Here is a 25,680-nt window from a genome sequence, read left to right as displayed (position 1 = left end):
ATACAAACCTGGGAGGAGTGACTGGGTCACCAGAGAGTTGTGCTGCCATCCAGAGGGACTTGGACAGGCTGGAGAATTCATCTGTTAAGAACCTCATGAAGTGCAATAAATGGAAAATTCAAGTCCTGCCCCAGGAAAGGAGTAACACGAGAACCAACTGGAAAGTGTTTTTTCCGAATAGGACCTAGAAGTCCTGGTGGAAAACAAGGTGACAAAGTGGAAGCAACATGTTCCTCTGGCAAAGACCAACAGTATTCTGAGCTGCAATATGGAAAGCATTACCAGCATGTTGAGAGAAGTGATCTTTCCCCTCTATTCAGCACTGATGAGGCCACACCTGGAGTTCTACATGTATGTCCACTTCTGGGCTTCTCAGTACAAGGGAGACACAGACAGACTGGAGTGAATCCAGTGAAAGGCCACCAAGCTGATGGAGGGCTTAAAGTATCTGTCATTACCCAGAAGGTGTACTGGGTCTGGCTTGGATGCAGTTCAGGTTCCCCATAGCAGCCAACTCTGTGCTCTGCAACTGTAGCTAGAACAGCACTGGTTTTACACCAATGTCTTGTCTATAGCTGAGCAGAGCTTGCACAGCATCCAGATTCCCTCCAACCACCACAAAGCCAGTAGGCTGGGTGTGGGCAAGAGGTGGGGAGAGAACACAGCCAGGGCAGCTGACCTAAACCAACCAAAAGGATATTCTGTCATATGACATCACTCTCAGCAATAAAAGCTAAATAAGGGGAAGGAGAAGGTGTGAAGATGTGGACCCTCATTATGAAAGGGTAACTGAGTAACTGCTATGCATATTGAAGCACTGCTTCCCAAGACATGGCTGAACACTGCTTGCTGTTGGAATGTAGAGAATAATTGTTTTCTCCTTTTGCTTCCACACAGCTTTTTTTTTTTTTCTTTTGTTTTTCCTTTAATTAAACTGTTCCTTATCTCAACCTGTGTGTCTTTTTTCATCTTATTTTTCTCCCTCTTTCTTTTGAAAAGGGGGAGTGAGAGAGTTGTGTTGTGGAGCTCAGCTGCCTTTTGGTGTGAAATCACCACAGAAAGGTAATGAGGCCAGAGAAGAGAGATCTCAGAGGGATCACATCACTGTGTTGAAATACCTGATGTGGAGGAAAATAAGATGGAGCAAGGCTATAATCAGTGGTGCCTAGTGACAGGACAAGAGGCAACAAGCACACATTGGAATACAAGAAATTCTACTTAAATAGAAGGAAATATCTTTTCAATTGGGAATGTGTTTATACACTGGCACAAGCTGCCCAGAAAAGCATTATTTGTGTGTCCATGCTTGGAGATACTCAGAAGGTAACTGAATGTGTCTCTAAGGGGTAGCTAACTTTGCACTGACCAGAGTTGGACTGGGAAGTCTCCAGAGCTACCTGTCAGCCTGAACATCACTCTGGCTGAAACATCTGTCAAAATGACTTTGATGACATTTCATCATTACTTAGGACATAAAATTGTGTCCTTAGCCAAAGAAAGAAGCATGTCACTGAATCAACTTCTACAAACAAATTCAGGGGCTGTATTTGCTCAAAATAAATAAATAAGTAAATAAATAAATCTGAAATAAGATGAAACTTTGGCCCTGGGAAGGGCTGACTTCTTATGGAAACACAATGGCCTGTTTCAGTAAGACTATTAAGCTTTTTGAGAGCCACAGTAAACACTAGTTGGTACCCAGCAATTATTTCCTGCCAGTTCCCCAGCTATGCACTATTTAAGGGTAGAAAGAGATTCTGCTATTTTGTATCCATGTAAATTGTAAGAAAGATTAACCTGTTATAAATAGGTGTTACCATTTAAATCTTTTGAGAGTCCTTTTGCAAACTCTTAATTATGGAGAATATTAAAAGGAGAGGTTCAGTACTGATAAAGATTAGGTCACGGTAAAGTTGACTAGGGCTTCAAAGGCAGCCTGATTTATTCACAAAGTTTTTCCAGACCCTACAAGATCAAAAAGTCTCTCTTTGAAATGGCATAATTTCAGATACCAAGTCCAGAGGAATTCCTCAAGAACCCAATTCCCATTACGTTGAAGCTATAAAAAACAGCCACTGACCCAACTCTATCAGTCAACTTTTAGGTTTCTAAAGCTGCTGTAGTCTAGTGTTAGCCTAAAATGATGCCACTTTTCCCTGCCCTTACTGCAAGTCCTGTGGTTTAAGACATAACACAGAAAAAAAGATTAGGAACACAATCTCATTATGCCATAAATAAAACTAGTTCATCAAAATTGCGCAAAGGGGCCATTATCTCTCTTAATACCTTCAGAGATCCCTGACCAGAGGAAGCCCATGCCCAACCACACATCACTGTGGCACAGCTCAGAGTTACACTCCCACAATTTCTTTGTGGGGGAAACAGCACATCAAGTGGGGTTTGGTTTCTGGAGCAACGCTTGCAGAATGAAATGCAGAAATGTTTTTGGGGGCCCAATCTGTTCACATAAAGTATAAATGACAGATCTGTCTAAATACATCTGTGATTGTGAGCCATAATGCTGAAAACCATAATCACTTCCCTCTTGCCTTCATGTGCTGAGTGGAAGTCTAATGGTCACAAGGATTCTAGCATGTCCTTTTCCACCCATGGAAACCAAAAGGAAGAATGCACATAGCAGGAAAATCCAAATAGCTAAACCTTTTCCTCTTGTTTTTGATGTGGTTATGTAACTGATAACATCTATGCAGACCACAAATATATTGCTAAAATATTTTTTTCCTCAGAATGAGTGGATACACATATAAGTTATTGATATCCCTTTATGGGATTTTTTGGACCCTAGAAAGAGTGAAACCCACAAATCAATAAGACGTATGACAAATCATCACTACTGTCAAGCTGCAGAAGGTTTAAAAACAACACCAAACAATGGAGTCTACAATTTTGTAGGAACTAATTAATAAAGACATCTGCTCCATGTCAAGATTCTTGTCTCCTCCTGGAAGGATGCCAGCATTTTAAATCTCCTTTTGAATTTTTGCCCATTCTTTTACATGAATAAAGCATCCTTTCTTATTATAGAAAGCAAAAGTTGGTATTTAATAATTAGGGGTGAGACAAGAAAACACCAATAAACATACCCTCCTCCCCCATATTCTTCAAAATAGCTACAATATTACCACAACATAGTTATAACTAGAACACTTAGCTGCTTGGAGAAACAACCCACACAAAATGACCTAGTCTATACTTTTACGCTACAGCTTTAGCCTTTAGCTATGGAGGTTTTTTGTTTGTTTGTTTGTTTTGTTTTTTGTTTGGTTTGGCTTAGCATTTTTAAATTACACATGTGGGACTAGTTTTCAGAAGTTATTTTCAAAGGATCATGGGATAGTGTAGTAGGAGTAACTGGATCATCTTTAAAAAGTGACACTTCAATTGCTTTTGGCATTTTCCAGTGCTGAAACACTGATTTTATTTAGTGATAGTATTGAAAGTCTTTGCTCTTTATTCTTTATCCAGAGGAATAATCTGCCTTCCTATTATCTGATTACTTTAAACTTTGTATCTTGGCAGCTGAGCTTCCTGAAATCAGCTGTAAAGTCAGATAAATATTACTTGCAACGCCAAGGTAACACAGATGGTTAAATTAAACTAAATAATGCTCGATGAGCTCTTTCCTTGCAACAAGCCCTCAGTAGGGATCTTCTGCTCTAGAGAACAGTGCTAACTTATTAATGTTTATACACAATTTAGTAACACACACTACTCTTGCACAAAATGTTGGGCCACAGATTTACTTTCCATCAAAAATATTAGAGCTCAGCATGCAACAATGCTTAATTTATATAACATTTTATATTGACTAAGCTTTATGACTGCAAGCAGCTACAGAGAGGAAGCTTAGGAAACACAACCATTGCCCTAACCTTTAAAAGTCCATCTTTACTCCAAGTTCTATAGCTTGATATGTCTAACAAGCTGTATGCACATGCATCACAATTAAAATAGTAAAGCAAAATTTTAAAAGCTCATTGAATAAACAAGATTTTAGTAAGTATAATAAATTTTGAAATAAGAATCTAATAGAGCTGAGAAAATGTTAGGATTATCTATTCATGTGCTTAACCCATTCCTTCCATTAAATCCATTCAGTTCTATTTACTATTTTGGTAAAACTATGAAATCACAGAATCACACACAGAGGAAAAAAAGTCCTAAGGAAAAGATGCCCTTCAGAGAAGCAAAGTGGTAAGGAAAGGATGCAAAAGGTAAATCGAGAAAAGGTGTAAACAAATAGCTTTGGTTGGATATTTTTCTGAGATAATTCTGTTCACCCATCTTCCACAGATGATAAGGTAACAATGCAGTGATAAATTTGCCCTCAGAATAACCTCTGACAGCAGTCATTTTTTTTTTTAAACACTGCTTAATTTAACAATCCTCATGGAGAAGTTTTGTTGGTGTTCCTACACAGCAGCCAAATTATTACTTTGCTCTTGATTCAAAATGAAGGCCTGAGCACTAATGAGGAAATTTATGAGTGTGAGAAGCATAGGGAAACATTGGAAAGAAACAGGGAAAATAACTGCATACAATCTTACAAACTGCAGCTTGTAGCTGTGATTGTTACTAGGATAGCTGAGGTGACATATGAGGAAGCCAAGTTTTAGATTTTATTCCACATAGAAAGTGTAAAACCATAGAACCTGGAAAAATGTCTGGTTTAACTTCAGCAAGTACTCAATCTTGGCATCTTCCTGAAGTGGAAGGTGGTAAGGCATGTGCAACATCCTACCCAGTCAACAGCAGTGAAGCAGCTACCTTGCTTTCTCTCCTCTGGTAAAACAAAGCAGTTTTAATAAGGCCAAAGAACAGTAAACTATATAGTTTGTTATGTATTTATGGACTAAAAAAGACTTTTTTTTTTTTTATATATATATTTGTCATTTGGATGTTCCTTGTGTTTTTTAATGGAGATTTTGAAATATTACATAAAAATAAAATACAAGATACCATCAAATGATTGTCACTATTCAGTAAAAAAGAAGCAGTATGGCTAAAACATTGCATCTGGCTCCACAATTCTGATGTGGCCAAACTTCTTAACAAAAAAAAAAAAAAAAAAAAAAAAAAAAAAAAAAAAGTATGTCAATTCTGAAGGATAGGCCTGTGGAAATGGTTTAGATATACGCAGTGCACCCTCAAAGGTATCAAACAGTATCCTCTGCAGCATCTAAATCACATCACACAAGTCATTTCAAGGTGGATCCATGTTTTTCCAGATCCACATACCAAGGTCTTGTCCACATACTGATCTTTGATGTTGTTCAATTATTGTCATAATTCTCTGGCAAGGCTTCTCTCTTTACCTTGTGCACATAGACCTCCTTTGCCGTATGGAAGGTTCAGCTCTCCCATTCTGAGGTCTTTCAACTGACCCCATCGCAAACTCCTTTCTTAGTCTCCCTGACCAGAATGATACTGTTATCTTTCCAGGAGACCTCAAAACAGAAAGCAAGATCTGTCCCAAAAGACAGGATGGGAGTCATCCTTTGCTAGCAGAATTTATTTGTCAAATGTATTCAGAACTCACTGCCTTTGTTTCAGAATGCAGATTCATCTAAATTTTCAAACTTGCATTAGAAATGATGGTGTCTGCCTTTACAAAAAGTCTGGCATTTTATGTAATGGCACGGTTTATTCAAGCCAAATACATGTCAGGTTTCAAGACTATTTTTTGAATTATAACTTGTTTCATTGGAAGAAGAGGAATCAAGAGAAAAGATGCATGTATGTGGGAGTCTGTAGACACTTTAATGCAAATGGCAATCAAAAGGCTTCTTGGACAACATAAATGCCATACCTCATTCTTGTCTAACCTCCCTGGTTCTTTTATTACACTTCTGTAAAACAGTTAGGTGCTGTCCTTCTAAGTGCAGGACTAAATTCCTTCAGGAATGCTGTTAGCTGTCAGTACAATTCATTGTCTTCCTGAGCCTCCCAAATATCCAATAAATAAACAAATAAAAATATAAATATATAAATCCCTAAAGTTTTCATACAGAAAAAGGTTTTTTTTTTTTTTTTTTTTTTTTTTTTTTTTTTTTTTTCCTGCAGAAAGAGCAGCTAAGTTTGCTACAGTGCAACAGAGCAAGGGATTTGATAAACTATGAGAGAATAAGACTATTAAAAAAAGTCGAAAAAGGCACATGAAAGGGTAGCTAAGAATAGAAATATATCAGACAAGGGGGAGGTAACTAGAAGAGATCTTCATGAATCATTCCAGAGGCCAGTCTTGTTCCACAGCTTCATTAGTTGCCTTTATCAAAACAAACTCCATTGTTTTTGTTTACCAGTAATCACATTTATCAATGACAGAATTTTTGGAAAGCACCAGTCACACAAAGAAATACCTGTAGGACTTATCCATGTCATTCAACAGTAAGATCATTTCATAGTAAAAAATACAATACTGTATTTAAGTGTTAAGTGTTAACACTTAACATTATAGTGTTAACTTAAATGTTAAGTATACTTAACACTTAAATGACAAAACGAATTAGGTGGTAAGACTATAAACCACAGCATCTTAGGATAAAATCAGGAAAGATACTTCCAGTAAAGAAAGTAATTTTGGAGTTCTTCAGCAGTTCCTGTACATATATATATATATATATACATACACACATAATATACATGTATAAATATATTTAATAAATTTGCTTAGTTCTCTGTTGAGAAGGGCTGTTGAAGGACAAAGTTTGAAGTGGAGAGCTTGGTTAGCTCCTACCTGTTGCTTACTAATAACACAAACAGGACAAACTTATCTCGTCCTGGTTTTGATTTGACTGATAACAAAACAAAACCACATACAAATACAGAAAAACAAAACAAAACAAAAGGCTGTGAATAAATTTAGACCAGAACTGAGGAAACTAATTGCTAACTGCTAGATGTAAAATGCCCAACTGCTTTTAAATTGGAGATCAATACAATTAAGGAAGGGACATAATGTAGTGCTTAAATTAATGGGGAAGCAGACAGAGAAATCCAGCAGGCAGCTTCCATACTTTCAGTGAATAATGGTCTCCCATTGGCTTCAGGGGAGACCACTGGACCAGAAAGCATAAACAGACTTCAAAATCTATAGCTGATCCCTTAAAGATTTCTGTTGAACACAAAGAAGTTTGTCAGGGAAAGAGGCAAATTTAGTCCCAAAAATTTAAAAAAAAAAAAAAACTGCTTAAAATTTTTGTTCTCTCAGAACTGATATTAAGTCAGAAGAGTTTCTATTAACTTTTCCATAAAACTACAGTTTCTAATACTAGTAAGCACAAGTAGTTAAATTTTTGTCTACATTAAACAGGCTCTCAGCAGCTGATATCCAGCAAATCCCTAAAAAGGAATTCTGTAATTTTGGAAGGTGTTTACTTAAATTAAGCTTCCAAGCAGACCAAAATATGCTTGTGCAAGTGAGCTCTTGGGTCTAAGCTGAATCACAGCATAGTTGTTAGAATGACGAACAGCTATAAATTTGCCAAATCTTCATTGTAATGTTATACGTGAACTGGGAAATTATAAGAAATTTCTTTCTTACTCACATGTATATTGTTACTGGGTACATCCAAGACCAAAGGACATGCCTAAACTGCATTTATCTCATAGTCTTGTGCACCAGCCATAGGTCTCTTGGTTATCTAGAACAGCTCCAAGCATTCACTATGCATCTAATATATTTCCAGGATTAATAAATATGACAGGGTCAAATTTTGTATAAAATAGACTTTGTACTGTTAGAACATAAAACATAGCTGAGACCAGAAATGGCAAGTAATTTTTGGGCTTCTGTCTTCTGACTGTTTAGGTCCTTTTACATTTTGCCTAGTCACCGACATACCATGCTTATGTTCCACTTCCACCTGGTTAAGCAAAGACAGCCCAAGTGACTTTTAATATCACATTGAGTACATGGAAGAAGAACCAGAATTCTTTAAGTGCTACATCAGAATGACTTTGTGGAGATGATAACATGCAACAGGAGCCTGAGGTATTCAGGTTAAATCAAGAGTTACAGTGACCACACACACAACTTCATGACATCAACCACTAACATCTGAGAATATCCCAAGCCTAACTGAAAATTTAACAAAGCTCTGCAGAATGCCAGCACCTCTAGACCACTCTTAAAAGCAAACTACTCAGAAGAAATGACAGGGAAAGTCTTTTCAAACCATATTCTGCGCACAAAGTTCTTAACATAATTCCCTTGAAACTCAGATGGCAAAGTTTTTCACCCATGTAGATTTTCCAAGCTATTGTGAGCCTTTACCCTCTGCCAGAGAACTTTGATCAAGATTTATTTTCCAGACAGGAGTTATTCACAAACAATGTTGAAACAAAATGACTTATTATTAAGAGCTATAATCTAACTTCATATGTCTATACTTGTTAAGCAGTTCTCATGTGATACTGTCAAATGTACTTACATTTGAATATCTGTGATATGTGACAAAAGTCATCATGTATACTTCTGCACAGATTCCTTCTATCATTAGTTTTGTTCTACCATAAAGAGTTCTACAATGTAGAGTTGAAGAGTCTAAACTAATATTTGACTTAGAAAGCACATTGGGTACTACTTTTTAAGTACAAATTTCCATTTCTAAGTTCACTTGCTGTAATATGTAGAATGTAGCCTGTCTACATTTTGTATTTTTCTGAAATAGTAATCAAAGTTTTCAATATTTCATTGTTAATGTTCTCCAGACATGTTCCACAATAAGTCTGTCAAGTGGATGACTATATTAAACAAATATTCCAGTCCTCTTTGTGCAGAGAAAAAAGAATGGTGATGTGAGGTGCCTTTCACAGAGATTAATTTTTTATGTTTCTTTTATTTTCCAAAAGTTATAGCACATTTTTTTTGAAAGGGCAGATCTAACTAAGTGTTGAGAACAGATTTATTGCATTTTGTTTCCTTCTGTTGGCATTTGCAAATTGGTTGCAAAGTCAATGGATAATTCTGTACTAAATATTTCTAAGGCTACAAATGAAATACTAGCGTCAGTAAATACTGAGTGACTTTTTATTGAAGCACTTCTTTTTTAATTAAGTCCTACATACTTTTGAAACATTTGTACCCTAATTGTCTTGACTGTTACAGGACTCTTTGGATTTTTATATTTGAAGTTTATTTATTATGTAAGAAGAGAGACAATATCAATGTCTAAAAGTATAATGGTAACTGTACAAAGATTGAATTTAAATGTGAAAAGCAATTAGGTTTCTTAGAGATGAAAAAGTCAAGCAGCAAATACAGTTTAAGTGTTTCAACTAAGGTTATATTTTTCATCATATTTGCTTTGAATTCCACACAAACATACTACTATATTGTTCATAATATGCTTTGAAAATCAATAGGTCCCCTACTGTACCTATGAAGAAATCCAGTGGCTTGGAAATTACAGCAGCTTATATTCTAACATTAACGAGTTGAATAAAGAAAACACTTCACACAATGATTTTGAGATCATATTCCCAGTGTACTAGATCAGTTTATAAAGCTATTGGCATTTAATGTAGTCAGATCACTGCAACATTGAAATAGCCTCAACTTTTCTTGTTTGACTAAAAGTGTTCCATGCAGTACAATAAATTCTGCAATGAGATAAGCAGATATTAGTGGAATGTACCCAAGCTTCTAGCAATAAACTGTGATCTTGCTAACTGCCTATGATGACAATATCATACTCAGTAAGGTGATTAGCACAGGAGGCACAAATAGCTATAGCTTTCTAGTGCTGTATTAACTAAAGGGAAAGAAGGGAAGGAGAGAGGGAGGAAAACAACAAGACTGCATTTTTTTTTGTTTGGTTTTGTTTTGGTTTTTTTTGATTGTTTGCTGTTGTTGTTGTTTTCTTTTATTTTCAAGTCACTTTTCCATGAAATTAAAAATATTTTAAACTTTATGCAAAAGAAATACATCTGGTACTTTTAGCAGGAGACTGAAGAATACCCTCAAAATCACGACATTATATAACATGTACTATGAGGCTAGCTCATATCAGAGACCATCTCAGTCTCTGTCCAGGCATCTGAATCATCTCACTATTGCATTATAATATCAAGAAAGCAGTTGGAAATAGTCTAGGAAATGTCATTATAAAAATTCACTATGACATTTTTTTAACTTTTGCCAGAAGTCTTAAAAAATAAAAAATAAATAAATAAAAAGGAAAAGAAAAATCAGACTCATGTATACATATATACATATAAAAAGCTTAACGTTTGTTAAGCCTTGCTTCATCATAATTTATTTATTTATTTGTCACAAGACCCATGAATCTAGAGAAGCACCAGATGTTTCCCCTAGCCCTTCCAATTCTAGCAGGCTGTTTTTTTGTTTTTTTGTTTTTTTTTCAGCACTGGTCTTCAGCCCATGCTACAACTCACCTGATTCACAAAGAACTATGCAACAGAACCAGTATCATAATATTAACTACACTGCTGTTCCTAAGGAGAAACAAATGAGGAAAGGATGTGGGAATCAAAGGAATAATAGCAGGTAGGAGACAGGGAATTAACTGTTGCACAGAATCATGGTTTTGAGCAGCCGGTACTTGTCCACAGATCCAGACCCAATGAAAAAGTGGGAAGAGACCATTGATGCTTTTCAGTAGAATAGTACTTCAGCTCATTTTCCCAAAATAGCTCAATATAAACACATTCTTGTGAATCATCTCTCAAGATTTTACATATTTATATATATTACACTTATATATATATGTATTAATTTGGAGATGGAAGAGAAATATGTGCATAGAGATACTAGTCACTGCATTAAATAATGTTTCTGTTGAGGGGAAGAATACACAGTTAACACACACAAATATGAGGACAGTGCAGGGAAGACACACACAAATAAACCCCTGACTTCCAAGACATCTTCAGATTCAGTGAGCTCTGAAAAGGGAAACTAGACTTGGGAAGGTTCTTTGAGTCCCACAGCTGAAGAAGCAGGAAGAGTGGGACAAAGCTCTTATGATGGCCACAAGAGAAACAATGATTACTTAAGTGAGTGGAAAGAGCAATCTACAGAAACTGCATAAACTTCGTATTTTCTTAAGCCAATCAAGTCTCAGCAGATAGAGATCTTTAAAGGGTTCAAGCATCTCTTGATGATGCGATGCACCTCAAGCACCTCTTTAAATGAGAATTCTTCTCCAAAAGAATGCACTAGCAAAGATGTTCGTCGTTAACCTTATTGTCCCTTTTATAAAACTGAACAGAGAGCTAAGGCAAATCACGACATTTTTGTAGAGTTCCCTCTTTGCTTTGGTTCCCCGCTTGAGGTACCACAACCAGATTATAATACAGCATCCAGTAGATTGCAGAGGTGCAAGTAGCAACTTCAGTTTATATCTCATAGCCATTATTTACTTGGTCTGCAGCAGTGATTGCAGCAATTTTTGACTGTACTGAAAAAAAATCCAAAACAGTATCTCTGTAGCCTAGAAGCATCTTGTTCATATCAATGACAAAAACATTTGATGAACAAAAACCATTATTTCCTTAATAACTCAAAATTCATCCCTTATTTGGGAATCTGTTAATCAACTATAAGAAGGAAATTTGTCAATGAGATTTTGAACAATATCCTTCTGTGAGTAATCAATACCACTGTGTCTCAGTTAATGAAACACCTGTTTTCTACCATGCCATCATTTACAAGAACATTGTAAACAGTGATTCACATATTGTATTCTGCATATTTTTTAATTAGCTTAGGTTTTCACCAATTTATTCTGCAGTCTGAGAAGTTCCACCCTACTTGGAACACAAACTGGCATCTGCACAGTAACAAACAGGCACAAATAATTATTGCTGTTCTTGCATCACAACTTGATTGATGCAATAGCTTGAAACAGGACATCTCTGAAGTCTTTTTGTACCTCAGAGAGGTACCAAAATCTCTCCCATAAGAGAGTTTTAATTAGGTTGTCAAATCCACTGCCAAAGGACACACATAACTGAAGCTTGCTTTCCTAATGGCTTGTAGGAATTAATTTTCAGACTGCAGCATATTAAAACCTTTATATTATCCCTAGGCTTTTGCATTCTTCTATTTAATAGTTTCATACACCCAGCACTAGGGCAGGTTCCACCAACCTCAAATATTCAGGAACATATCAGAGTTTAGTAGTCCTGGTCTACACAAGCTGAAAGCTTGAATTCTGACTAAATTGTATTTACAAAATTGTAAATACAATATTTACTAAATTGTATTAACAAAATCTATGTTATTCTATTGTCAATGTAAAAGATTGACAGATATCAGGATATTTTATGATAACTCTAATACCTAAGTTCTAAGGATATATATTTTTAAAATGAAAATATGACACACACACAAAAAAAAAAAAAAAAAAAAAAAAAAAAAAAAAAAAAGGATGAACATCTTCAATACAGCTATATTGAATCAAATCAAATCCTGTCACAATTTTGATAACTGAGTGGGAGAACAGATATGCTCACCTTTGCAAGGTGGACCTCACTGCACCCATCTTCTTCATTAATTTAATTCAAAGCTCTTTTTCTTGTCTGCCTTGTTGCTTCAGTAGCTCTATTTTCCCAAGTTTTATTACCAAGTATGGCCTTACTCATTTCCACTGACAAATCTTTGAGATGCAGAGCTTCCCATCAGACATTTCAAAAATTCTAAGTCATATAAACACATGCAATGACTGCATTTCCTTTTCTATCTGTTTCAAACTCCTTTTTGTATGCCTGTCTCTTGAGGGACCTATAACACAATTCCCAAGAGCACATCTCATAACAAAGTACTTCTGATGTCTAGGAATTGTGTAACAGGAAGGCACTGGAGGAGAAAAAAGAAAAGAAAAGAAAAAAAAAAGAGAGAGAGAATTAAAGTTACTGCGGATTTGGACTCTCCATAATAATTCTTCAAAATTAAAAGAAAAATGAGAACAAATATTGAAATATATCACAGTCTCTTTCAAATTTTTCAACAAGAAAACAATTTCAATTTTCCAGGCTACATTTTCCCATTATTTATATTACATTTTAATTACATTTTAATGTAATATTACAATATTACATTTTCCCAGTATTTTCCCATACTTTTTTTTCTTGAACAAAATATAAAATCTTTTTTTTTCCGTTCTTTTGTTCTTGAACATAAACTTATAATAGAATTAAGCATAAATACTCTGACATCAGTGATGCTTCACCTGTCATCTCAAGATCTTAATTTTTCCTGGTCTATAAACCAGTTCAGCTACTAAAAATAAATACTTTTCCATGTGTGTTCATAAAAAGATAATGAGTTAAATGCTGAAAAAGTAGTCACAGTAAGCAACATGCAAATTCCATTCAGGGGAAATAATGAGAAATAAGGATGTATTATAAAGCTATAATGAATTAGCCCATTACTGTCAGATATTTTTTCTCATTATACTTTGTTTCCAGAGAACAAGGACTTAAATGTCTGGCAATAAAAGGCAGAGAGTTTTCATTTTCTTGTTTATTTAACCTTTTTTTTTTTTCCTTGCACCCCTGTTTCAGAGGTTTTTATAACAAGACAGCTTCTTTATAATTCATGGGAAACTTCAAGTTGCAATGGGAGCTCACCTCCTTTGTATTCTATTATTCTTTACACAAAACTTCCATTATGTCATTAAAGTAAGCATATTAATTAAAAGCTAAGGGAATATAGGAGGGACAAAAGAAACCTTCCTGTAGTGGAAAATAATGTTTGTTTATTTGTTTGTTTTTTATTATTATTATTTCTATTTTGAAGGTAGAACTCTAAATGAGCAGTTTTTGTGAAAGTATTATTGAAGTGCTGCTTCAGCAGAAGAAATAGCTGTGTGTCTCTAAAGTGTTGCTTTTAGCTGAAAACACAGCAAATGGGTTACAATAGGATAGTTATATCACTTTCTAGTCAGTGTTAGACTAACAAGTGCAATTTATGTCTAAAAATCTGTCGTTGTGTTCTTAACTGATAGTATCATCTCAAGTACATTGAGAAGTACTTCTCTGTATTATGTTGTGATGAATAAAAGAATATCCCAGTGAATATTCCTTTGGATGAATTCCAAAAGCTTCATCTTTCCTACAGTGGGGAAAAAAAAAAAATAAATAAAATCATATCACATCAAAAAAAAAAAAAAACCTACACAGATCTCATCTGCAAAAGAGACTGAAGAAGGCAAAAGAAAATAAGTTTTCATTTCTCCTTTCTTTATTTCTCATAATTTAAAACTTTTTTTTTTTTTTTGGTTGTATTTTTAAAGAAATACAGTATTTTCAGACAAAAGACAAGGAAGTTTACAGAATTGGTAATAGATTTGGAACTACAAGAAAGCAAGATTTCAGAGGCCTGTTTTCTGGGAGGTAGACAGAGAAACCAACATCTCCGCAATACCAACTCTAAGAATAGTAGATTGTTCACATCATACAATTAGAGGTACTCAAGATTTTAAAAGATGTCTATTGATTCCAGATGTTCAATTTGAAATCCGTCTCCTATTAAAAAAGGTCAGCCACTATCTAAAAATTATGAGGCCCCAAAGAAGTAAATGCCATTAAATTATCCCCAATTATTAATCACTTTTAAGTTTTGCCCATGGAGTTTGACAGTATCATTCTAATTATTAAACTTCCATCTCATTTTGAAATACATGTGCTTTGATTTCAGATACAGAACAGACTTTATATTAATAACAAATAATTATTACTTCCCCAGAGAGAAAGAAAAATACCAACATGAATTTTGTCCTTGTATTTTCTTAGACATACTATCTTCAATATAATACCTCCCAACACGTCTTCAGGGGAGAAAAACAGATGAGACTTGTGTAAGTAGATTTAACCACTACCATTTTATCATTTCAGTGAGAATCTGTTATCATTATAGCTGTTTGGTGGTGGTTTACTTTTTCCTATGTTTTCCTCATCTTCTATGCTAAAAATCACATCCTAGCTCAACGATGACCTGTATCACAGATGAGTGGGCTCAATTACATCACACACTGCTCAGAGCATTGTTCTCAAGAGTCATAGAATAAGTAAGCATGGAAAGACTTCTGAGGATTGTCTAGTCTAGACATCTTGCAGATGTTTAAATCCAGAACCTGAAACTTTTAATTCAGCAAATAGTTTAACAATACCCTGTAGAAACAGAGGATTATGCATGTTTTTTCCAGAATCTAACAAAACACAGCACAAAACAGAAAAATCCTCCACAAAAATGATAATAGGCAAAAAGTATTTTCCTCAGGATACTTCTGATAAGAAAATGATTCCTAAAATCATCTTAAATTAATATGTAGAAGTCCAACCCTCACACTATTTAACAGATTAGTCCATACATGCACTTAATAATGCACAGAATAGCATTTTTTATTTTATTTTTTTTACCCACCAGTAAACTGGTGTAAACTTGAGTAAACTCAAGATTAGCTGTGTAGAGAGGTTTATAGGACCAGTCTATTGGAAAAAGTTTCTTGTCAGTTTTCTTTATTGGCAGCCCACAGCAAGGAGACACTAGGCAACAGACTGATATGATGTTGAGGTGGAGGATATTGCTTTAAAACTGAGATACAAGTAGTTCTCTCTCTTTTTTTTTTTTTTTTTTTTTTTAATTAATTGAAAGTTAAATAATATGTAATAAGTCAGTGTATAATAAAAAGTTAGCAAAAGTGTTAATCCAAAGTACACAGAAACACACTAAAAGCAAACAAGTAAACAAACAAAATATCTTCAATGTACTATAGAATTTTATTTATTTATCTTTAATCTCATAACTAATTGACAGATGATATTTCAAGTGTTCTCTCTATGAATGGATAGTAATAAACACCCTTCCAGCCCAGGCCATAAAGGTTGAAGCCAACTCTTCCACTGTTGTCTACTAGTTTATTCACTTTGATTAAGTATACAAAACAGGTAGAAAGATTTACAGTTTTCACCACTCCAGCGAAAAGGCATTTAATAGATGTCAAATTAAAAAATAAATAAATAAATAAATAATAATAATAATAGTAATAATAATAATAATAATAAAATGTTGGTAACCAAAATAAATGGTAGACATAGACAAAAGTTCAACCTGTCATACTTGACAAAGTATTTGTTCAGCAAATAATTTCTGCTCCCTTTAGCTAGTAAGAACTTGCTAGCTTATTTTATCCATGATAAAAATACATCTTTCCTCTGATGATGGCAAAATAAGATCAGAAGTAAAATTGTTTATAATCCATTTTAGGATGTGAGGTGAACAGCAGTACCTCACTGCTGTGTGACCTGTGGCCCAGGCAGACACATCTTGCAGGCTTCGTTCACTCAAGCCCTCGCCTTTCCTCCCAGTCACACTGTTGACAGAGACCTATTGTTTCTATTTTTATTGGATCTTTTATTGCTATACTTTCTAGACATTGAAACCATCAGAAAAGTATTATGTACAAATATAATGGATGAAGAATAGACACCTGCTTTTAACAAGCTCTTGCAAGCTAAATACTCCAGCCAATGCAGGGAGAGGAGCTGGGCTGGAGTGCAGGGCTAAAGGGGCAGACAGGTGTACCCCCTTGCCAGACCACCACATCCCCTGTAACTGCCTAGGAAAGGGGACGTGGGGACAGAACCATCAGACAAAATGCTACTTTGGATTTTAAGTTATAATGAGACCATTTTAGTAATTTCTGGCCTAATCTAGAACTAATATTTTTGCTTATAATTATGTTTGTGTTTTTTGGTTGGTTGTTGGTTTTTTGTTGTTGTTGGTGGTGGTGGTGGTTTTTTTTGTTTTGTTTTGATAACTATTGTTGGTACTCTGCTAATGTTTACAAGAAACTATTAAGATTTGCAGAATCACAGAATGGTTGATGTTGGACCTCTGGAGATCATCTGGTCCAAACCCCTGCCAAGCAGGGTCACCTACATCATGTTGAACAGGATTGCATCCAGGTAGGTTTTGAATATCTCCAGAAAAGGAGATTCTACAACCTCTCTGAACAACCCGTGCCAGTGCTGTGTTACCCTCACAGTAAAGTCTCCCAGTTGAACTCTGGATAGGCTGGACCGATGGGCTGAGATCAACTGCATGAAGTTCAACAAGGCCAAGTGCCGGGTCCTGCACCTGGGGTGCAATAACCCCAAGCAGAGCTATAGGCTGGGAGAGGAATGGTTGGAGAGCTGCCAGGCAGAGAAGGACCTGGGAGTGATGGTGGATAGTCGGCTGAATATGAGCCAGCAGTGTGCTCAGGTGGCCAAGAAGGCCAACGGCACCCTGGCTTGTATCAGGAACAGTGTGGCCAGAAGGGCTAGGGAGGTGATCGTCCCCCTGTACTCAGCTCTGGTGAGGCCACACCTTGAGTACTGTGTTCAGTTTGGGGCCCCTTGCTACAAGAAGGACATCGAGGTGCTTGAGCGGGTCCAGAGAAGGGCGACGAAGCTGGTGAGGGGCCTGGAGAACAAGTCCTACGAGGAGCGGCTGAGGGAGCTGGGCTTCTTCAGCCTGGAGAAGAGGAGGCTCAGGGGCGACCTTATCTCTCTCTATAGGTACCTCAAGGGAGGCTGTAGCGAGGTGGGGGTTGGTCTGTTCTCCCACGTGCCTGGTGACAGGACAAGGGGAAATGGGCTTAAGTTGCACCAGGGGAGTTTTAGGTTAGATGTTAGGAAGAACTTCTTTACTGAAAGGGTTTTGAGGCATTGGAACAGGCTGCCCAGGGAGGTGGTGGAGTCACCATCCCTGGAAGTCTTCAAAAGACGTTTAGATGTAGAGCTTAAGGATATGGTTTAGTGGGGACTGCTAGCGTTAGGTCAGAGGTAGGACTCGATGATCTTGAGGTCTCTTCCAACCTAGAAATTCTGTGATTCTGTAAAGAAGTGCCCCCTCACATTTAGATGGAATTTTCTGTGTTTCAATGTGTGCCTGTTGCCTCTTGTCTTGTCACCAGGCACCACTGAGAAGAGTCTCACTCCATCCTCCAACACCCTTCAGGTATTTATAGACATTGATAAGATCCCCTCTCAGTCTCCTCTTTTCCAGGTTAAACAGTCCCAGCTCTTTCAGCCTCTCCTCACATGACAGGTGTTTCAGTCTCCTGATCATCTTAGTAGCCCTCCTCTGGACCCGCTCCAGTAGTTCCATGCCCTTCTTGTGCTAGGGAGCCCTGAACTGGACACAATACTCCAGCTGTGGCTTCACCAGGGCTGAGCAGAGGGGGAGGATCACCTTTCTTGACCTGAAGGCAACACTCTTCCAAATGCACCCCAAGATACAGTTGGCATACTTCATTGGCCACAAGGGCACGTTGCTGACCCATGGTCAGCCTGCTGTCCATCAGGACTCCCAGGTCTCTCTCCACAGAGCTGCTCTTCAGCAGGTCAGCCCCCAGCCTGGGGTGGTGCTTGGGGTTCCTCCCAAGGTGCAGGACCTTGCACTTGTCCATATTGAACATTATTAGGTTCCTCTCTGCCAAATCTCCAGCCTGTCCAGGTCCCTCTAAATCAGAGTTACTGAATGTGTTACTGGGTATCTGGAAAATTAATTCTCAGAGGAATTTTCAATGTTGATTTGCACTATCTCAAGGTAATAGAGACTGACAGGTCCCTGGGGAGGTCTCCAACCCAGCCCCTACCCAGGAGCAGGCCAAGGCCAGGCTGTTCGGGCCTGGGCTGTCCTAGTGGGGAAAAGGCTTCTCCTCATCTCCAGCCTGAGCCCCTCATGCCTCAGCCCATGCCATGTCTCCTGCCAGGAACCACTGGGCAAAGCCTGGCCATGTCTCCTCCGTCCCCTCCTGATGTTGGGCTACTGCTGCATGCCCTCAAAGCCACCCCTTCTCCCAGTTGAACCAGCCCTGCTCCACAGCCCCCATCCCTGGCTGTGAGGTCTTCTCCTCCTTGAGCTTCACAGAATGACAGAATCATCTAGGTTGGAAGAAACCTCCAAGATCACCTAGTGCAACCTCTGACATAATGCTAACAAGTCCTCCACTAAACCATATCACTAAGCTCTACATCTAAATATCTTTTAAAGACCTCCTGTGATGGTAACTCAACCACTTCCCTTGGTAGCCCATTCCAAAGCCTAACAACCCTTTTGGTAAAGAAGTTTTTCCTAATATCCAACCTAAATCTCTCCTGGTGAGCTTGTCACTAGGTACAGAAGCCTGTCATCACCAGCAAGGTCTGCCAAAGAAGGTGGTGAGGACCTCTGCCTTATCTGGTGTTCACTGTATGTTCTTATCCATGTGTAGTGATCCTTACTGAAAGACCACAGCACATCAAGGAGTCAGTGATCCACATAATAATTAACCTGAATATGCCAAGGTCTGTGTTTGGCTTTCAGACTGTTGCGCTACACAAATCCCTTGATAACAGGATAAACTCTGCCAACTAATTGTGAGAGAGGAGTCTGCAGGCAGCTCCCACACAGCACCAGTAATTACACCACTTGCATGTCTTTGCCTTTATCTAGCAGTACAGCAAGAAGTTCTCCTTTCTGTGGAAATTATGAATAGAGGTGTTTCATTGTCAGAAAATCCTATAATAGCTTGAATAAGCAAAATGGTGGAATCTTTTCTGTGTACAGGCTCTCTGTGGTGTGCTGCAAATGGATTGGAGAGCCTTTTAATGCTGCTTAACCTGGGGTTCCCACCATCTAAAGGAACAAAAGACCTTCTCTGTTTATACTGTTAGCTCAAACATCTTAAATGATACTTTACAGTCCGAGTACCTTTCTTATTGGGATCATAACCAACCAGCACTTCGTGGTGTCAAACACCATCTTTCAATGCATCCACATTTTCCTTGTCAGCCTTCTACAACTAATGTAGAGGTAAATCTCTTGTTGCTACCCTTTACATATTTTGCAAGTATCAATTTCATCTGAGCTTTGGCTTCCCTGACAGCACCCCTACATACTTGGGCAATTTTTCTTGTTTCCTCTTTCACTGCTATTCTTCCCCATCCTGTACACTGCCCTTTCACAGTGGAGTTTTGTCTTGACTTCACTGCTTTGCCAGGCTGGCCACGTGTCTCCTTGTTTTTCTGAGTATCAAGACTATCGAGGAGACTCTCCTCAAAGGCTGAACAGTTCCCCTGGGTTTGTCTGCCCTTCAGAACAGTCTCCAATGGTATCTCACATATCAGTTCCCTAAATAACTCAAAACCTTCTCTCCGAAAGCCCAGGGTCTGTGCTATGCTACTCTCCTGCCTCCCTCTTTCTCTTCAGAAACTTGGCCTCATTGTTTCATGATCACTACAGAGCAAAAGCTGTCATTACTAACCTTTGTCAGCAAACAGTAGGTACAGCTGTAGATCTGTGCATTTCCCTTGTTTGTCCTTCCCTGTACTAGTATAACAAGAAGTCACATGTGACTCCCTCCAGCCATCTCCTGGATGGTTTGTGTCCTGACATGTCTAGTCATTTCCTGACATTCCCAGTCAGGAAAGCTTCATCTACCGTCTTATCTAGCTGGTGGTCTTTATCACACTCGCACCACAGCATCGTGCTTAGTGATCGCTCCTCTGACATGACCCACAAGTTCTTAACCAGGTCTGAGCCCCACACACTGGAGCTGCTCCTTCCCGGGGGACCTCTTTCTTCCTGCCTGTCTCTCCTGAAGGGCTTGTCTCCATCCATCACAGCTCTCCGGTTACGTCAGCTGTCCCACCATTGCCCAGATATCCCAGTAACGTTGTTATCTCTGTGACTATATGATGAGTTCTCATCCCTCCTGCTCAGCTTCCAGGCTGTGTATGAATGTACACATGCCCCAGAGGTGGGTGTCCTTTGACCCTATTTTTATATGCCCAAACTCTGCCTTGTTCCATGACCCTCCACCCCCTTCACCTTTTTCTTTTTGCCCTTTTCTCACCTTGCTGGACTGTAATCGCCCTCTCACAGCACTCCCATTTAATGCTCTCCTCACTAAGTTAGCCATCTTCTTGGCAAAGATGTTTGCCACACTAAGTGAGAAGGAAAACGATAGCTTATTTCTTGAATTTACAAACCTGGAACTTCTAGGGCAAGCTAAGCTTGCCTCAAGACTGCCTAACTTGATTCATGCTAAGTCACTCTGAAATCCAACTCTTCACTTACAGGGTGACACCTACAGTATCCGTTTTTCCAAAACCTCAAACATATGTAATTATAGCTTAGCTCTGCCTTAACATAGCTGATTTTCCCCACCAATCATTTGTATAGGGCCCATCTGATTTTGGCAGTCTGGGACAGGACCAATGACCTGAATCAGAGCTGTGATTTCATTGTTGCCACAAAAAATAAAAAAATAATAAATAAATAAATAAATAAGTAACATTTTTGTCTTCATACATTACTCACTTGCCATTTTTTATTTTTGTTTCTGAACTACTGTAAATATCCTGTGGGAAAATTAATCTCAAAAAGTAATATATATATATATATATTCATCTCAAAAAGTAATATATCTTTGAACAATAAAGAATAAAGTCAATGTTGCTGTAATCATAAACTGTACAGCAGAACTGCCGTATAGCCCCTTTTTGATATACCAGAACACTATACTCTTCAGCCCCTATTTAAAAAGGGTTAAAAACACCACACAATTTGAGGTACAAAAGTACAAATCATATTCAATATTTTGTTCAATAGAAGCTAGACAGGCTTTTTAATAGAAGCTTTACAGGCAAAATTTAAGATGATTCAAAACATGTTGTTTTGAATAGCAAAACTTTCATCAACTTGAGCAGGGGGTTCCACTCAGCTTTCCATTTCCAGAGTTACACAAACAGATGACGGAGAGAAGAAAACAGCATAAAAGCCTTTGTTTCTAAGGCAATAGCTATTCTTTAAATTCCTAATGTGTAATACCATTACTTGAAGCGTAACCAGGATTAGTGCACAATAATCAAAGATAATAGCTGCAAGTTAGTTCAGAGGTAGCCACTTCTGTGTTTTAGGTGGTCTGACCAAGGTTAGCTCTTGCAAATCATTTCTGTCTCAAACACTCTTCCTTTCCTCAGATCTTGACAATAAAACAACTCCTGCTCCATTGCTCAAGAACGAATATCAAGCACTCAAAAACTAAACAAGCTAAACAAAACCATAGACATGTTTGTGTAAATAAGACTACAAATTATTCTTCATGAATTAGCAATTAAAGATATAAAATAATTAAAAAATAATAATTTTAGGGTTATGACTTGTTACTTTTTCATTGAGTAAGCATGAGACATTAAGATCTGCAAGTTCTACAATCATGTGAAGTAAGGGCAGGTTGGAAAACACAGATATTTATACACTGTAACAGATACGGAGAATGCAGAAAAACAACGTAGCTATTCTCAGTGCCAACCACAATGCGCAATTACTATTTTAAATCTTCTGTATTTGACAAAGTCTAAATCAAGTCTTTGCAGGATGGAAATTAGTTCTTCAAAACATAGAATTTTCTATTCCTTACAAGAAAATCGCAGATACTTAAATAGCTTTACAAGATGTTCAGATTAGATTATTTATGCAGAACAACTAAGACACACCTGGCTACCCCACATTTATTTTTATTTTTATTTGTTTAATAAATCTCCTTTCTAAAGAAATCAGTTTGTAGTATAGGATAAACCCCAGAGACTGATCTAAGGAAATTGTATTCTCAATTTTCAAGGATATGCTGAAATACTACCTACATCATCTTTCACCTATACAAAGCTATCTGCACATAGTAGCAGCCTCCCATAAGGCACATTACAGAAGGCTAGCATGCTTATGGAGTGAGAGCAAGTCCACAGTTACTGGCCAGTTTCCAGATGACCAATAACAGGGAACAAAACAAGGCCTTTGAAAATAATAATAATGATGATAATAATAATAATCAGATAAACCATCTGAGCCCCCAGAACAATGGTATTAAGGCAAGATCAGGCAAGACCAGGAGCAAAGGAATACTTGCGCATAGTGCTAGTTATGTCTCTTCAACACTGACCTTCAAAAGGTCTCTTTAGCCCACTGACAACCATCAAAAAGTAAATTGTAGCAGAAATTAGAAGTTACAGCAGGAGAAAGAAAAAAAAAAAAAAAAAGCCACAAGCAGGGAGGCAGGGCTGTGGGAAGGATGTAATGGTAATTACATAGTAATTTAAATTTTATACTTTTTTTACACTAAAAATTTTACACTACATTTTTACACTTTTTCAATGGATTTGGTGGGAAAGGAGTTGAGAACAAGAAAGGTGGAGGTGGGAAATGACATAAAGATTAGTATGCTCTGGCATCACTTCAGAAAACATTGTCAAATATATTAGCCTTTGTGAGGTGGAATTTCAGATATCCTATACTTATAAAAAGGGAAGAGCACAATTTAACAAAATAGACACTACTCAATGTCCACTCACAAAGCCAATGATATTAAAAAAAAAAAAAATCATAATCAACTTCTCCCACCTGTCCTCCAGTTTACAACATTTAGAAGTTTAAGTGTAATGCAAATCCTGTAGTATAAATATACCACCTTAATATTGCTTTAGACAAAATGTCAGGAAGTAATTGCTCATCTACTCAGAAAAAAAAAAAAATGTATATATATATGGAAATGTAATGATTAATCTAATACAGCTGTTCAAATCTGGCAAGCATTTGCAACCTGAATCTCATTCAGCCTTCTGACAGGAGTAAGGATTCATCTCCACTGTAAGCAACCAGAACCACTGTTTCAAACAATGGAAACTCAACAAGCCCTTAAAAATAGACCTCTGAACTGCACTGTACCACTGTACTTGTTTCTGATGAGTTTTGGTGATAGACCATGGGAATAAAACTTAAGGTACCTACCAAAAAAAGTCAATGTATTCTGCAAAAAAAAAAAAAACTATAGTATTTTAATCTGCAGGATGATACCTCTCTTCCTCTTCCCCCTCCATAAGAGAATACTGTTACTTTCTGTGATGCTTTCTTGTTGCCATGGCATCCTTTCTATTGTAGGTCTTTTCACCCTCATGCTATTTCCCCAGTTGGCACTCAACCTGTGGGCATCTTCCTTCCAGTTCAAAAGCTTATAAATATTTGTTTCTTTTTGAAACAACACATTTCATCTGTGCATACAAGGTGCATTGTTCTGCACCTCAGAGAGTTAGGTTTCAGCTAGAATGCAGAACACTGTAAGCGCATAAGGACTGAGGTTGTACTTGGACAGTAAGCAGTTCATCCAAAATCTTTGTCTGCATTAGTCCAGTACCTAGCACTGGGATACCTGATCACCAGAAAAGAGACCATCAAGCACTCTAATAACTATCACTCTTTTCTTCAACTTTACTACCCAATTTATTCTCTCAATTTCCATGTATATCTCTCCAAGATGATCATTTTCCTGACACGCAATCCATGCTGTGGCATGCATCCCCATCAAGATGTCTGTCCATCCACCTCAGAGACTATTTGTACATTCCACCGGGCTGACTGAAGGCAGAAACACCACCAAGGAAGACACCTTCTCAAGATGAAACCTCCGGTTCCCTAGAGAGCATCGTTAGTCTATCTGCCTGCAAGTACTGTGCCTGAGAGCGCAGCCGCTCCCCTCCCAGCGTGAGGAAAGCAGCCACAAGTCTCCAGCCGCTACTTTGCGGCCCCGCCGGGAGCCGCCGCTGCTCTCCCAGGAGATGCGCTCCGCGTTGCACTTAGGAAAACACCCTCCGCTCACACAGAGAAAAAGAAACAAAAAAAAGAAAAAAAAAAAAAAAAAAAAAAAAAAGCGGGGGTGGGGCGGGGAGGAAAGGGGTTGCAAAACAGGAGAGTTTTGCCTGTCATAACTACAAAGTCGCAAGGAAAGTGAGATTTTTCGGAGGAGAGGCAACAGGTTTGCTAACACCGCCCCCACCCCGCCACCAGGGGAAGCACCCTGCTTCACAAGGGGCCCCGTCCCCCATCCCGATTCCGTCCCCGACCTGGGTCGCGGGCACTCACCGGCGGCGCGGGCGCGGAGTTTCCGCTGCGTTTGGCGGAGCCTCGCCGTGAGCTCAGCCGCCGCCAGGACTCCGCCAGCCGTCCGCGACCGCTGCCGCGACCGCTGCCACTACTGCCACCGCCGCCCGCCGCCCCCTCGGCGGCACAGCCCCGTTCTGCCGCCCCGGGGCTCCGCCGTCTCTGCCCCATGGCCCGCGGCGGCGTCCCCTCTCCGCTCGGTTCGGCTCGGCTCCGCGCAGCCCTTATCTTTAGCGATGCTGTCGAGACGCGGCGGGGGGGCGGCGGGGCGGGCCGGGGCGGAGCGGCGCCGCCCGCCCCCCGTGGCCGCGGGACCGCTCGGGGGGAGCCTCGGGGCTCGGGGCGGCGGCAGCCCCCCGGGGATGGAGTGAGGCGGGGGGGGACGGCGAGAGGGGGGCACCCGCCCCTGGGGCTTCTGGAGGAGCGCGGTGTGAGCGCAGGCGATTAGAGCTCGTCGTACCCCACGGCGAAATGAGAGTTAATTGAGGGTCGGGTAGCTATACTCGATTTTGTCGCGACATGTGACATGTTATGCCCGTTCACTTCTACGTCTGGGTCTTGCCAAAATCTTACCAGGAGACTTCTCTTCATTAGTCTACGTTAACTGAACTAGATTAGTGGCTTTTCAGCAATAAATCATGTTCCTTTTTAAAATCGGGTAGCCCTTACCGATGTGCGAGTTCCCCAAAGCCCATCATTTTTCTCTCTTGTTTACACTAGGAGGGTGG

At 38.6% G+C, this 25,680-nt stretch overlaps 1 protein-coding gene across 1 annotated transcript in view; it reads right to left on the bottom strand.

The window, feature by feature from the left end:
* Positions 1–25,123, bottom strand: part of TRPM3 (transient receptor potential cation channel subfamily M member 3) — a gene marked incomplete at both ends in the record, with an annotated part of 432,651 nt that extends 407,528 nt beyond the window's left edge. Inside the window, 1 exon segment of the mRNA XM_082784267.1 lies at positions 24,935–25,123. Coding sequence (XP_082640393.1) covers positions 24,935–25,123 — 189 coding nt within the window.
* Positions 25,124–25,680: the final 557 nt, after the last annotated feature.

Source organism: Aythya marila (genome assembly GCF_965140915.1).
Source record: "Aythya marila genome assembly, chromosome: Z".
NCBI classification, from domain to species: Eukaryota; Metazoa; Chordata; class Aves; order Anseriformes; family Anatidae; genus Aythya; species Aythya marila.
The sequence above is the reverse complement of the archived record's forward strand: the minus strand, read 5'-3'. Positions and strand labels throughout refer to the sequence as shown.